The sequence below is a fragment of the Gallus gallus genome, chromosome 18, assembly GCF_016699485.2.
Source record: "Gallus gallus isolate bGalGal1 chromosome 18, bGalGal1.mat.broiler.GRCg7b, whole genome shotgun sequence".
NCBI classification, from domain to species: domain Eukaryota; kingdom Metazoa; phylum Chordata; class Aves; order Galliformes; family Phasianidae; genus Gallus; species Gallus gallus.
Window position 1 is genome coordinate 7,240,659 of NC_052549.1, and position 14,130 is coordinate 7,254,788.

Sequence of the window (14,130 nt, forward strand, 5' to 3'; positions counted from 1 at the left end):
TCCAAATCAGCAATTTGATGTTACCTTTGCTAATGTAGGAGCTGATCTGTGAGGATAATTCGATGATCTTGTGCAGTGTTCAGTTCACAGAGCAGTTTGGTGCCATCACCGAGTGCTGGAATGGAGGTGCTCCTGCTGGCCCAGCTCCTCGTTGTAGATCTGCTCTCCCATGGTTGCACAGCCAGGAAAAGAGCTTTGGATGAAGGTAAGCCTTCGTGGTATCTGCTGTCCTAAGTTTGTTGATAAAAGTCTGAGGCTGTGCTCTTTAGGCAAAATACCTCCTATCAAGTAGGTTCTTCATATCGATGGTGTATTTATGGGGGCTTTCTCTCCTGGCAGCTTCCTTATTTACTGGTTTCATGAGCTGTGTGTGTTGCCTTTAAAAGACACCAAAGAAATGGAGCAAGCTGCAGGTAAAGCAGAACTAAGGGAACTATAAGAACTCTTAGTTCAGCAGGGACTTTCGATGTACTGCTTCTTGCTCAGTAACAGCGGCCCAAATCTATGTATTAATGAATCTGACAGAAAATAGAATCAGTAAAACAGACAAATAAGCTGTGATAGAATATTGAGAACGTAACTGACAAATGCCTTGGTAACCAATAAGGGAAGGAAGACACTTTTTTTGCAAGAGATAGCAGTATAGATGTAAGTTTTATATGGAAGCAAACAAACTGCACAACTTTGTGTGGGACTTTGGAGGAACTGAAGATGAAAATGAGAGAAACGGAGAAGCTCTTCAAGGGAGCCGCGGTGCTCCAGAATGCATTTGTGCTCATTGGAGGAGCTCAGCCATGCCCAGCGTTATGCCCCAATCACAACGTGCAAACGCAGCTGTGGGATAAAACTTTATTTAAAAAAAATCAAATTTCACTTGACACAGACATCTTAGTTGAGGTAAGTGAACGTACGAGCTTCAAAAATGCTTCCAGGACTTCCCAAGCTGTTCACGCTCACTTGCAAGGCTGCAATTGCTGGAGGTGAGAAAGCTGTGAAGGAAGGGCCCAGCCTTCCCTCTAGCTGAACTGTACTGAGGAAGAACGGAATTTCAACCTTTTTAATCCAAGCCTCTTCTGGTTCTTGCGATACCTTGTTATGTTATTACTCAGCTCTCTTGTCCTGGGATTCTTCACCCTTCCCAGGTTTAAGTGTACAGCTTCTATGAGGTGGCTGAGCAGTACCTAATATGTGTTTGGGCTGCTGGTCTCATTCTCAGTTAAAAATTCACAACTGGCGCACTGCCCCGGTCGGTCACAATGAGCTCAAAACTGAGCTCAGAACAATTATTTTGTCTTGCCGTCAGCTCTCCAGGGGAGCAGTGGGGATGTCCTGGGGTAGCCCATCCTGGGACAGCCCTTCACAGTTATCTTAAGCTGCCTGTAATTATATTCTGAATGAAGGAAGCATTCCCGTCTCTGGAAGTACCTGAACTCAAGCTTAATGTCCCACAGTGCCGGTAAACAGCAACAGCATCGAGCCTGACTCGACCCTCCAAAAGCAGGTGGAAGGTAGCTGAGCTGCTGGTTCCTCACAGGTGTAGGTATTGGCTATTTTAGTTTTCAAGCAGTAGCAGTACTGACTTAGAACTAGTACCTGAGCCCTGAAGTCTTACAGGTAAAATTACCAACACATCCCAGCAGAGCACGACTGAATGCGACTGCCAGCAGCACTGACTCAGCTGGAATGTCTGCTCAGCTTTTGTGGCTACAGCAAAAGAACAACAGTTGAGATGGCAGGTGGGATGCAGCACGCTGTTAGCGATATCTTCACATAATAGTTAAAAGGAATACTGGAAGTACAGCAAATGGAAGTATCTTTCTACTCCCTAACACTGAAATAGTTCTGCTTAAGAAGAGGAGAATACAGCAGGCTTTTCCTTGCTTGCACAATTAGTCTTACCTGCAGGTATCCACTCTTCTCTGCTTAAAAGTAAAATCCAATCCAATTCTGCTGTATCTAAGTTCTTTCCATCTATCTGAATCAACTCACAATTTCTTCTAAGCTGTATTACCAGCCACCCTTCTCCTTTCCTGCAGTTCCCTATCACAGATGTTAGCAGAAAAATGCAGGCAGGACAGCTGATCTTTTTGTACTGACGGTGCAAATAGGGGGGATACCAATCCAATCTGTTTCTGGCAGCAGTAGGGGATAATATGCTATGTTGAAACTGAAGAAAAAGGGCAGAATGATTGTCTAGATGTTACTAAAAGTATATATATTACTAATCTCACATACTTGAGGTAAGAAAGTCTGCTTTAAGGCCCTCGATGAGCATTACTTAAAAATACTCTTTGAATCCAGTAGTATCACAATTCCATCTTTTGACCAAAGAATAACCTCTGTTTGACAAGCTCATCATAAATCTTATTTGATACTTATGGGAAATACTGGTAACTTTAATATGTACAGTTTAATTTAATCCTGTATCGCCACCACAGGGAGAGCCAAATTGGCACCATCTGCTCTGCCCCAGGTCTGCCTGGGCAGTGCTGCCGTGTGGGGCTGCCTGGAGCAGCTGAACACACCGTATGTGCAGGTCATCAATGGGCACTTCTGGGAATCCCACACGTGGGAACAGCCGCTCAGTCCAATAGAAGGGAAGTGGCCTCTGCACTGTGCAGGGCTCTGCGAAGAATCACAGCTTCCTTCCATCCACGTGTCATACAAAAGTACCAAATCCCCAAGATTTGCTTGGATTAGGCTACGAAGCATAACTAGGAAAGACATTCAGATCAGATAAGGTAACTGTCCTACTGTAGGTGCTGGTGCACATGACAAGTGTCAGCATTAAGCTGGGGATGTAAGCATCACTGTGGAAGTACTCTAGAAACTATATTCCAAGTGACAATACAGAAAACAATGCAGAAATATCTGGAAATAAGGCACGTGAGTGAGACATTGAACAGATTAGCTCCATATCTGAACAAACACCATGGCTCAGACATCCTTGTTCTGGAGGAACGAACAGTACCGTGCATAGAAGAAACTGCTGTGGCAGGCAGGACCTGCAGGACCTGCTGTCTGTCCTTATTATGATGGCAGCATTGCATACAAGGAAGCATAGCAGAGCATCACTGCTCTAAGTACTTTGCTCTTTTTAGGAGTGGTATAAATACAACTTTGGTCCATTACCTCCAACTCCCTAAAAGTTTACAGGCTTATTTCACAGAACAGCAGCATTAAGCAAAGTTAATTTCATACAATAAGCGTACCCTGAGCCTAGAGTACAATGAAATACTGATAAAAAAAAATCAAGTCTGGAGGAAAAAAAAAAAGTCTTATAGACTTGCTTTAAGTTGTCTATATAACTGCCTGTTCAACCTTTTCCAGAGTAACAAATCCACTGTTTGACAATTATTTTTTGAAATGAATCCAGCAGGAGTACAATATAGTGGAGTTCAAGTAGTAGAAAGACTGATATAAAACAGCTGGAAGCCCAGGTTGTGATACCACACATTACAGCGAGCATCTTCACTCTCGTGAGCTGTTAAAACACCAGCACTTTCCAGCCTGGGTATGAAAAGGAACATCCAAAATACAGAGACACACAGCACTGATCCAGCACCCAGTCAAAAACCACTTCCCTGTTGTTAGAGCTAATGGTTACTCTCAGCTTGAAGTTTCCCCCCTCGGTGCTGGGAGGCCCCAGCTGCACAACTTCCATGTCAAACGTCACAGTCGATCCAGAAGTGACGGCAGGCAGTTGGTTTGTCATCTCTTTTCCATTTACAAACACTGCCCCTGAAACAATCAAGGGATCAAACGTTATTTCTCATTTTTGCAGGCAAATGACAATGAAAGCTGATCCTGCCACGTTGCTTTTTGTCACATCAAACACTGCAGTAACTGCATGCAGAAGACACAAGAAGACCTAAGATTTCGGAAAGGATTTGAACTGAGCAGAATATACATGTGAAATGTGTGTGAAGGCACTCCCATGTTCTCCAGGGGCACAAAGAACAAAGTGCTAAGGTTTTTGGGAAAAAAATGGATCACGTTCTTCAGCCCTGTGACTCAGACTCACCATTGGTGCTAATGCACACAGCTTTATCTCGCTGCAGAGAATCGTAGCCGTTCTGCTGCTCCACGCACACTCCCAGGCTGTCCCGTCTGTCAGGCTGTCCCACGGTTTCAATTCTAGCAGGCAAAAAGTCAAGTAAGTCAGACCCCAAAGCTTTACACCAAAACATCCAATGAAATCCACACAGCAGTGCCCTGCCACGTCAGCCCTCTGCCCTTTGCTCCAGGGCTCTCTCCAAATTCACCCAACCTTCGGGAGGGATCACTACAGCGTGACCAGCAGTCCTGCCAGCCTTCCCACAGCTCTGCTGAGCACTGCTCTGCTATTCCACACAAACGATGAATTTCCTTCAAATTTCCACTGCTGTGTTCTAAGAAGTTCCCTGCTGCCACACCTTGGGGTCTTTTGAAATGATTTTCAGCTGTCTGAAACACATCCTAAGAATCACACAGTACATGCAAAGCCGCAGTCACTGATATCGGGTTCCTGACCGACGTCATATCTTATGGAAAAAGGAGATTTCAATAAGTATTTGATGAGCTTGTGGCTAATTAAAACAGCTCTGCTGAGCTCTGCTACATTCTGTTCTACATAGGCTGTGGGGAAGGCTGACATGTTTTGGTGTTGGTGTTGTTTTGTTTAAGAAGTCAATCAGCTTGGTACAAACTGATATCAAGAGTAATGCCTGGGAGAGCACTGACGATCCGGCTTCTGCTCAGCTGGATTTTGGTCCTGGGAAAGTCTCCAAAAAAAAAAAGCAAACAAGTGGTGCAAAGGGCCTGGGCTGCAGCTGCCTGGGGCTCCAGGAGCTGAGTGAGGGTGCAGTCTGTGCACCAAACCCTCCTCTATGTGGGTCCTCTGCTCTGCACTGCCATTTCTGAGAGGTACCAACTCATTCTTCTGGGAGCCCAGAGAGACTCTGAGAACTCAGAAACTCAGCTGGTCTTTCCTAGGAAGTAAAATAATGGGTGTTCTTTTTTGTTTGTTTTCAGTTGCCTTTTTGTCTGTTTTACAGTTTAAGAGAAAGCAGCAGTGACTTGCAATTGCTGTCATCAAAAAATATAAAACCTTAAGCAGAAGCTTTTAAGCACTGAAAATCAAGCTGAGCAATAGAGTGGCACACCGTGGGTTAACTTGTGAAAAACAGGGAAGATAAAATTGGAAGCATGTTTTACTTTTGCACACATAGGTTATTCAGTCCCCTGAGAATGTCACTGAGATAGCAAGAGCCTTGTGCTGCAAAGCAAAGCAAAACAGACGGGTTCAGCTATCCAGGGAGCTTTTAACATGGAAGTGACCCACAGTGTTTTCCTAAACTGAAGCTTTTGAGTTCATTTTGGTACCCCACTGTAGATTTCAAGCTCTAAGTGAAGTTTTACTTACAACTATTAGAAAGGCAGTACCTTTGTGCACAAGGTGATGTTAATTAATTCCATCCCCAGGTAAGGAAGAGGTTCTTGAGTCATCTGTCTGCACATTTATTTCCAACCCAAGAATGACCCCCGAAAACCCAAAAGCATAAATACAGATCCATTAAAAAGAGTCGTATCCTACCAATCTGCACGCACACTTCCTCATTTATATACACCCTTTTCTGCACAGCACTGTAAAAGTAACCGGGATCATCACACAAGCAGCAGGACACAGCCTGCTCTGAGGCAGAGCAGCATTGAATCCAGGCTGCGGCCACACTGAGCATCACACCCTTCCTCCTGCATCACACCCAGCCTCCCTGCCCACCTCCTGACTTCACAGGAGCTAACACAAAGCAGCAGGGAGAAGCCTGAGGGACAGAGCAGAGCTGGTCCCTGTGCAGAAATGCTATCTTCCCCAAGGGCAGTTCCTGAAGGCTGCCAAGGGACAGGATGAGTCTTCACTTAAAGCAATGTTTTCCTCCAGCCTGTTCAGATGCCCCACCTCAGAGCATAACTCAAGCAGTCTACCTTTTCAAAAACACTGCTTTTATCACAGCTTCACTTTTCACTGATGAGATATTCCTATGTCCTGAATGCACAGGATGAATACAAAGCTGCTTCACAAACATCTGTAACATGAACCTTGCTTATTTGGTTTGCTCTGCAAGCTGCCTATCCCCCTGTGAATAAATTTCGTTTCAGCAGATGGAGGAAGCCAAGCACCAAATACTGCATTTCACTGCCTGGCAAAATCTCATGCACTTGGAAACCAGAAGCAGCTCTGGAACTTTGGAAGACGAACACAACTGAGTTTTGAGGTTGTCTTCAGTCTTAACATCTGTGTCATTATGGTACTCAAGGACATGTGCTTGTTAGTGCTCTGCCATCCTGAAACAATCACGTCTTGGAGAGGAGTCCACATTACCAAACTGCAAATAAAAGATGTTCATGTGCTACCAATAAAAAAAGATAAAAGACATCAGTCTGAAACAGAACCAGACATTGGCCTGAAACCTCAACGTTCTGCCTTTAATTTCACAGGCACTTCTGAGCCAAGAGATGTTAAAACTAGCAACAGATTTCAAATGAAAGCTTTTGGTCTCTTAATCCTACCGCAGACAGGGCAACCAAATACATCCTCATACCACCAACCACCTCAGGGTAATTCATTACCAGGAAGGGAGAAACGAAATGCTACTCCATATATCATGAACTTAAATTGCCTTTGGGGACTGCCTACTGTACAGCAAGTGATTTTATTTAACCAAGAGAAAGCTGGAATAAAGCTTCAGTCTGTGAGGTCTGTAATTACAACAAACATATCCAAAAGGAAGTTCCTGGTACCCTGTTAAATGGCACCATCTCAGCGATGCAACAGAGCTGCCAGGGGTTTTAATCTCTTTCTATAGGAAATGAAAAGCTTGAGGCTCCAGAGGTATCTTCTCCACTCATGAGTTTCTCAGGCCAGTTGCAAACAAGAGTTTGATCAGCACTGATGATGTCAGAGATCAAAGACATCAGTGCAGCTGTAATTCTTACCTGACCTGGTAAAAAAAAAAAAAAGAACCCACGGGCCCAAAGCTAAAAGGACTCAGTGGGAGTCTCTGCTGCTGTCTGACCTTTCAGTTACAGGTACTGCAAAACAACAAAAGCTCAACATCCCACACGTTAGCTCAGCAGAGGCCATGTTCCATCACCCCTCAGGAGCTCACTCCGGCCTCTGTTCCAGATAGGTGTGGGTCCTACAAAAACATTTGGTGTTTTCCTATGGCCAGGAAGTAGAAGTAAAAAGAAGGAGGCTCAGACACAGATATGTCACTTCAATTAAGGCTGAGCTGATGTGAGAACTCAAACATGGATCATGACTCATGCAATTCAAATATAACAGAGTACAGAAGGAATACTGGTTCACAGTAGATGTACCAAACAACAGCTGATCAGAAAGTACTTGCCTGAATGTTAACGTTTGCCCACAGAAATAAGTAGGAGCTTTGGAGTAGAGCACACCACATGACTGAGAATCATTGCGAAGTGCTATGTTTCTTCGGCTGCTCAGGCTGTACCCCTCCAAACCAGCTGTCCATTCTTCAAAGAAAAAACAAAACAACAAAAAACAGAAGCATGAACTCAACCAGACCAGCTGCTGCCCGTGCAAAACACTCATGTCCACTCAGTTCACTCCCTAGGAAGCTTAAGCTATGTAAAGCACAGGGACTGGTTTTGCCTACTTCTGATGGAAATATTTCTTACTCAAATCCCTTCAGCTCACAGGGTTCACCAGAACTTCACTCTTTACAGCAATCTCGTTGGTAAATCTTTATGAACCACTGCATTTAGAAATTTGAAAGTGAAAATAAAACTGACACAAGAGAAGAACTTGTTACGTGACTGCGGGTCATCACAAAACAGTTAAGTAGGGATGAGAGATGAGGAAAGAAACCATCACTTCTGGGCTGCAAACACTGACTGGCTGCTGCTTGCCGAGGCTAAGCTGGAACCGCTCACCAACTCTCACACTACGGAGCTGAAATCCAAGTTAGCCACATAATAACTTCCAGGATGAAAGAACAGATAGCTCACCCCACGTTACAGACATAAATCGTAGGGAAGGAAACCCCAAAGTCGTACAAAAAGTAGACCCATCAACCAGTTATAGACCTCCAGGAGTGCAGCACCACTGACACGGGCATAAGATGAACAGCAGTGAATCAATACCATGGGGAACTAGCGTGGTGCGGCCGATCTGAGGAACGCTCCATGGGCTCCACTCCTGCCGTCCATCTCCTCGGGCACAGACTCTGAACTGGTAATCAACGTTAGGATCAATGTGCAGCACCATGAACTCAGTCTCTGAGCCGACATACACATCTTCAAAGTGATTGGCAGTGCTCTTACGATACTGCAGTCTGTAATCTTGTGGTACAAAGTCATCATCCACCTAGAGAAACATTTCCTACATTAGTAAGGGATGCTGCTCTTGTTTTCCTTCCAGCTCTGTAGCATAGGAACAGCATTGCAGGCAGTCAGCAAAGGCAGAGTCACTACATAATAAAAAGCAGAAAGCATTCCTCATTGAAAACAAAATCAGTGTCCAAACCAACTGAAAGCTTAGTGAACACTGTGAACATAGTTTAGAAGTAGCTACAGAAAAAACATGTAACACAACGCTTTGCAGCCTAGCAGAGCAAAAACTGAAACCGAACACAAATTTGGATGGGAAATTCAGTGACAGCTTTTAACAGCGAGGAGAGTTCACACTTATCCTCCGTGAACAGTTCCAAGGAATGGCTTCCAATTCTTTGGTATCTCTACGTCAAAAGGCTTTTTTCACAAAAGCTCCATGACCACTCAAGCATGGCCAAATTCAGGGCACTCCATTTGGCACAGAAAGATCAGATGTGTGTGACAGCAGCACCCTTGGTTTTACACTTGGAACCCACCTCCGTTGCAAGGCACAGTGCCTGACAGCTGGCTGCTGCTGGAACAAAGCTTGTTCAGTGCTGCCACAGAGCACAGAGCTGTCCAGCAACAACTGAACCACACGAGATGATTTACCAAAAAACCTTTTTGTATATCAAAGAGAAACTACCTGAGCAGCTAACGCCAATATTATTTTTTCTCTTTCTATTCAGTTTCCCTAAGAACGTCAACATGTTTAGGTATAAAAGCCTAACAACAGGTAAGATGAGGCATGTGGATGATAATCCTTGGTCTGCTGAAGTGTCTTCAAAAGGGGAAAGACAGCACCAGCCAGCAACCAAGTCCAGCCTCAGCGACAGCATTCAGCATTACTCCCTTTCAAGAGAACCACAGTGCTGCAGCACGAATGGTCTCCGTGTGAATCACGTCTCTCAAACACACACACCATGATCTCTCAGTCTTGTTTGTAGGACACTATCACAGACACATTACTACTGGCTTGTTTAGTGGGAAGAGTATACAAAGGAAGCCCTTCCAGCGCTGGTTTAAGGATGGGGAGAAAGGGCAGGCAGCATTTCCAGCTGTTCCTCCAGACTCTTCTATAGACAGGAAAGGGGAGTGCACAGCCCAGAAGCATTACTGCACTACCTGGCAGAGGTGTCCTGTCAGGCAGACACGAACCTCAGCACCAACCACAACATCACTACGCTACCTCGCTTGTAAATGTGGCCACCGTGATAAAAATCTCTTCTGAAGATTTTAACTACACACTGGAGTGCACTATTCCTTTGAAGGCACAAGGAAATCCAAAGAGAAGTGGCTTTGCCAAGTTTCTTTCAAGAAAGCTGAAGTCTGAATGATTTTCACCCTGGATACTTTACCTACCTTACACCATCGGACTAAAATGCCTCCAGGCTTCTCAACGAATTCCTCTAATTGTACAGGTGGGTGAGAGGCTACAGTCCCATGTCTGAATATCTCATTTCTCAGTATAGTAAGAAGACAGTCATCCAACTGGGCAGATAAACAAGGCACATCGACCAAGGAGGGCACTTCTGGTAAGCTGAGAAAGGAAAGTGTGCTGTAATGAAAGGAGCCAACTTCTACAAATTTATGTTTTGTCCACACACTTTAATCTGTACAGACGTTGCAAAGAGAGAACAGCTGCAGGAATTGGCATATGCATTTCAAACTTAGAGACTCGGAAATCACCCAGCCCTAACCAGACCGTCTGTTTCTCAGTAAACACTCTGAAACACAGGCTGCTCCACAGGGAGCAGTTCCACCAACGACAGACAAACAGCCTGTATTGCTGCAGAGCACACGTGGGTTGAAAACTACTTCATTTGGTGACTGCCAACCCCAGGGAAACACTGTGAGGTAAGGAGGACAGTAACAGCTCGGATAAATCTCTCAGGGGAATGGAATGGATGGGGTTTGTTTCAAAGGATAAAAGAACTCCCATTCAGGACCAGCCACTGCCTCAGACCAGCTCAGAATGACAGTATCTTACCTATCTAGCTGAATATGTAAAGCTTTTTTTGTAAAGCTGCAAAGTTTTTCATTATGTTGTTCCACATCTCCACAGATTGCACTCTCTCCTGGAAGCAAATGGTAAAAATATTCCTAATGAGAAAAACGTCCAAGAAAGGCATTCTTTGCTTCAAAGAACAACTAGCTCTGACATGAACAGCCAATTAGACATGAAGCATTCTCAGCATTTTTGCTAGACGCTTAGCTAGAAAATACAATTATAGTTAACATCACAGAGCCTACATAGCAACTTCTGAAGCTCTCAAGCTTCCTGCAGACACATCTGTAGCATGTAATAATTTGCCTCGGGTCTCAGACAGAAGCAGAACTGGAGTCAGATGCCAGAAACCAGAATTCTTAATCCTTTTCTCCATCTATTTTAAAACAAGAGGCAGAATACCTTCTCTGAGCAAAGAAGACAAAGCAGGAGCTTAAAAGCAAAAAATAAGTTCAACCTTTGTTCTCTTCGCTACAAAATAAGGTCAGTATTGTCATAATGAATGAAGTAATCCATGGATTGAAGTGTGGAGATGAACAGAAACCTCACCATGGGCTTTCCATATAAAGTACTGTCCCACACTTCAGCTTGCAGAGATGTATGATCCATCTGATGACTTTATGGTAATTTACAACACAGGAAGCTCGCTTCTATTCCAAATGGAGGATTACAAACATTGCAAATCTCTAACGAAATGCAAACGTCCTAATTGGCAGCAAGAGATTTAATAAACGTGCAGGCTTAACTCCTTTCTGACTCACGCGCAATCTCTGCTCATTTTAACAACATGACTTAGCAGTGCTGATATTGCTACAGAGAGCCACAGCATGGGAAGGGCACAGCTCATCAGCCTCCTGTGAGATCTGACAAACCAGTATAAAACAGCCACCTTTGTCACCACCCTTCATTCAGTAACCTGAGATGCAGAACACAAGCAAGGTGATTACCAGCTGTGCCAGAAATAAACCAGTACATTCACTCTTAAAGTTTGTCAGTATTTTTGTGAACAGGGATCACAGAGCTACCAAACCAGCACGTTTTTTAAGCACTAAACTCTTATCTCAGTGCAAGTTGGTGGATTTCCTACCCGTGGGAGACGGCGCAATACAGGTCAGTTCATGAAACTGAGAGCGTGGTGAAAGAAAATTTAAACTGAGACATGAGAACAATGCAAGGAAACTGCCAGCACACTCATGGCTCAGACACGCTCCCAGTAGGTTCTACAGTGTAGGCAGAATGGTCAGGAGTGGCATTCCCTTCTGGCTGGGTGTTCAGCATCAGCACAGTACAAACTTGGAGCACAAAAGTTCAGCTGGAGAGGACCTTCAATAACCATCCAGACCGACTGGCCCTTACACCAATATTCCATGTGTCTCATTTTGTCACATCCTTTGGAGAAACCTTTCCCACATAGAGGCCAGTCCACTCCTCACAATTCTCCACACTGTCGGTAACATAATCACATTTATCAGGGAAAAAACAATCCTTACTTCAGTTGCTGTTCCAATAAGCTACAGGTCAGTTACAGACATTCACTCACTCAGCTGAGTGAGTCATTTCCATTTCATTCTGTAGTAAGAACTATTGGTCCACAACAGATGAAGTTTATCCTCACAGAGGACTGACATTTTTTCTCAACTGAAATTCTACTGCAGTCAGTTGTTAATTTAATAAGACCAGAGACAATTTGTCATTTTGGTACCCAAGATGTATTTTGTTTCAAAGCAGTGTGACGCATTCATTCTAGAGTGGCAGGCTGCAGGATGCTCGTGCAAGCAAGGTCTGTGCCCAAAAGCAGATACTCTCAGTCCTTAAGAGGGGGCAACAGCCCAGGAGTAGAGTGAAACTAAAACAAAAGGTAACTGCTCATGAGCCTACCCAAGTTTAATCTCTTTTTAACATTTCATTTGAGAGGAATGCAGAACAAGCCAAACATGCTGATTATAACAGGAACGCTCCTGACTTTGAGAGAAGACATACTGGAAGGCAGAACTAAGACTGAGTATGGGTCCTGCCTTACCTTCCCGGAGCAGATCATCAGCTGTGCTGACTCCATGCTCTATTAGCTTCTGGCATTCATCCAGTGGTTTGATGCTCTCTTGTTCTATAGTATCCACTTCCTGCAGCAGTGACATCAGTCGCTCATCCAACAGCTTCTTTAGGGTCCCTTTTAAATCATTAAAATGTTGCTCAAGTACATCTCTGGTCAATGTTGCACTTTCTCTGATCTAAATTCGGGTAAAAAGAAGGATTCAGGACAAAGGCAAAGGGCACTCACAGCTGGTATTTCTCTGAGCCACCTCATCTGTGGATGAAAACTAATGCATGAAGTCAGCTTTAAAAAGGGCCACAAGCAGTTAGTAAGAGAGTGTTGTTATGTACAGTGCGGGCACAGAGGGGAGGAGGCAAGGAAACGAGTCTGGACAAGGGGAAGGGCACATGAGCTGAGCAAATCAAAATCAACTGCTGAGGCTTGAGCTACGTGCAAACTGGATCATTCCTACTGCAGCCAAGGAATTCTGGTCAGAAAAGTCTGAAAGTCACTCCTCGTAACTGCATGAAGAAACGCACAGAAGCACTCTCCTGGATCCCATCCCTTCACCGGGTTTTTGAAGTCTCAACGAAGCTCTTTTCTTTTCAACCTCTTTGGAACAGCCCCCGCACTGTGTGGGTGCTGCGGGGTGTCGGTGCAGGGCCTGCAGGTCGGGCTGGGTTTGGGAAGAAGCAGAGCGCAGGAGTTCCTACCCGCGTTCATCACGATGCTGGCAAACATGCCCGATCTGATTTTTAGGGAAACAAATGCATTCGTGCGCCCCTGAACTAAGGATACAAAACCAGAAGAGAGCATTCTCCTCTCAGCGTTTCTGCTCGGTGCAGATGAGGAAACGCCGCGCTGCACACACTGCTGTGCGTAACTTCTGCAGCCCTACAACTACCGGCAGCCAACGCAGGAAGCCCTCTGGTTCGGCGAAGCGCATTTCCTCTTCAGGTCGTGCAACGAACCGCCGCGGCCGCTGCACAGCTCGGCTTCCCGGCTCTGTCAGCGCCACAGAGAAAAGGAAGCGCGGGGTTCGCGCAGCGCCGGAGGAAAGCGGTGCCCGCTCAGCCCACAGCACCGCCTGCAGGCGGACCCCGCGCCGTGCGGGGCGGTGCGGTGCGGGAGGGCACGGAGCTGCACAGAGCCATCCCCGCGGTACGGCCGCACGGCGGGGGTTGTGCAAACGACCGTTTATCTTCAGTGTTCCACAGCACCGACAGCGCCGAGACGGATCCCACGGGCAAAGCCTCCCACCGCACTGTGCCGTCGCGCCGGGCCGGCGGGTATCACCGCAGACATCCCCGGGTTGGAACGGCACCCACCCGCGCGGCAGCCCCGAGGACGTCCCGCGCTGCAGCCGCGACCGCCACCCCCTCAGCCCGCCGCGCCCCGGCACGCGACGCCCCCGCCCCCTCACGGCCCCTCACGGCCCCGCGGCGCTCCGCCTGACGGAAGGAGCCCGGCCGCCCCCCCACCTGTTGCCGCGCCTGGTGCAGCCCCCGCAACCGCTGCTGCAGCTCCCGCCGGTAGCTCCGCGCCGCCTCGATGCTCTCCCGAGCCTCCTGCAGCAGGAGCCGCGCCTCGGTCTCGGCCTCCATGGGCAGCCGCGGCGGCGGGCGGGCCCCCGGAAGGACCCCACATCCGCGGGGCGGGGCGGGAAGCGCGGCGGGGCGGGGCGGGGGGGGGCGGCGACCGTTGGGGCGGT

General features: G+C 46.4%; 1 protein-coding gene across 6 annotated transcripts in view; it reads right to left on the reverse strand.

Annotated features, from left to right (window-relative positions):
* Positions 1-835: 835 nt before the first annotated feature.
* The window catches only part of CRLF3 (cytokine receptor like factor 3), a 42,013-nt gene continuing 28,718 nt past the window's right edge, over positions 836-14,130 (reverse strand). For 4 of the 6 annotated variants that reach the window (XM_046902030.1, XM_046902033.1, XM_046902032.1 and 1 more), the window contains 7 exons: positions 12,408-12,615; positions 10,370-10,457; positions 9,742-9,919; positions 8,152-8,374; positions 7,389-7,521; positions 4,025-4,137; positions 836-3,741 (listed from right to left, as the gene is read on the reverse strand). In XM_046902030.1, coding sequence (XP_046757986.1) covers positions 3,488-3,741; positions 4,025-4,137; positions 7,389-7,521; positions 8,152-8,374; positions 9,742-9,919; positions 10,370-10,457; positions 12,408-12,522 — 1,104 coding nt within the window. In that variant the 5' untranslated portion in view covers positions 12,523-12,615 and the 3' untranslated portion in view covers positions 836-3,487. Of the gene's footprint in view, positions 3,742-4,024; positions 4,138-7,388; positions 7,522-8,151; positions 8,375-9,741; positions 9,920-10,369; positions 10,458-12,407; positions 13,425-13,900; positions 14,096-14,130 lie in introns of those variants that run through there. The other 2 variants (NM_001079719.4, XM_046902029.1) reach the window with 2 other exon arrangements.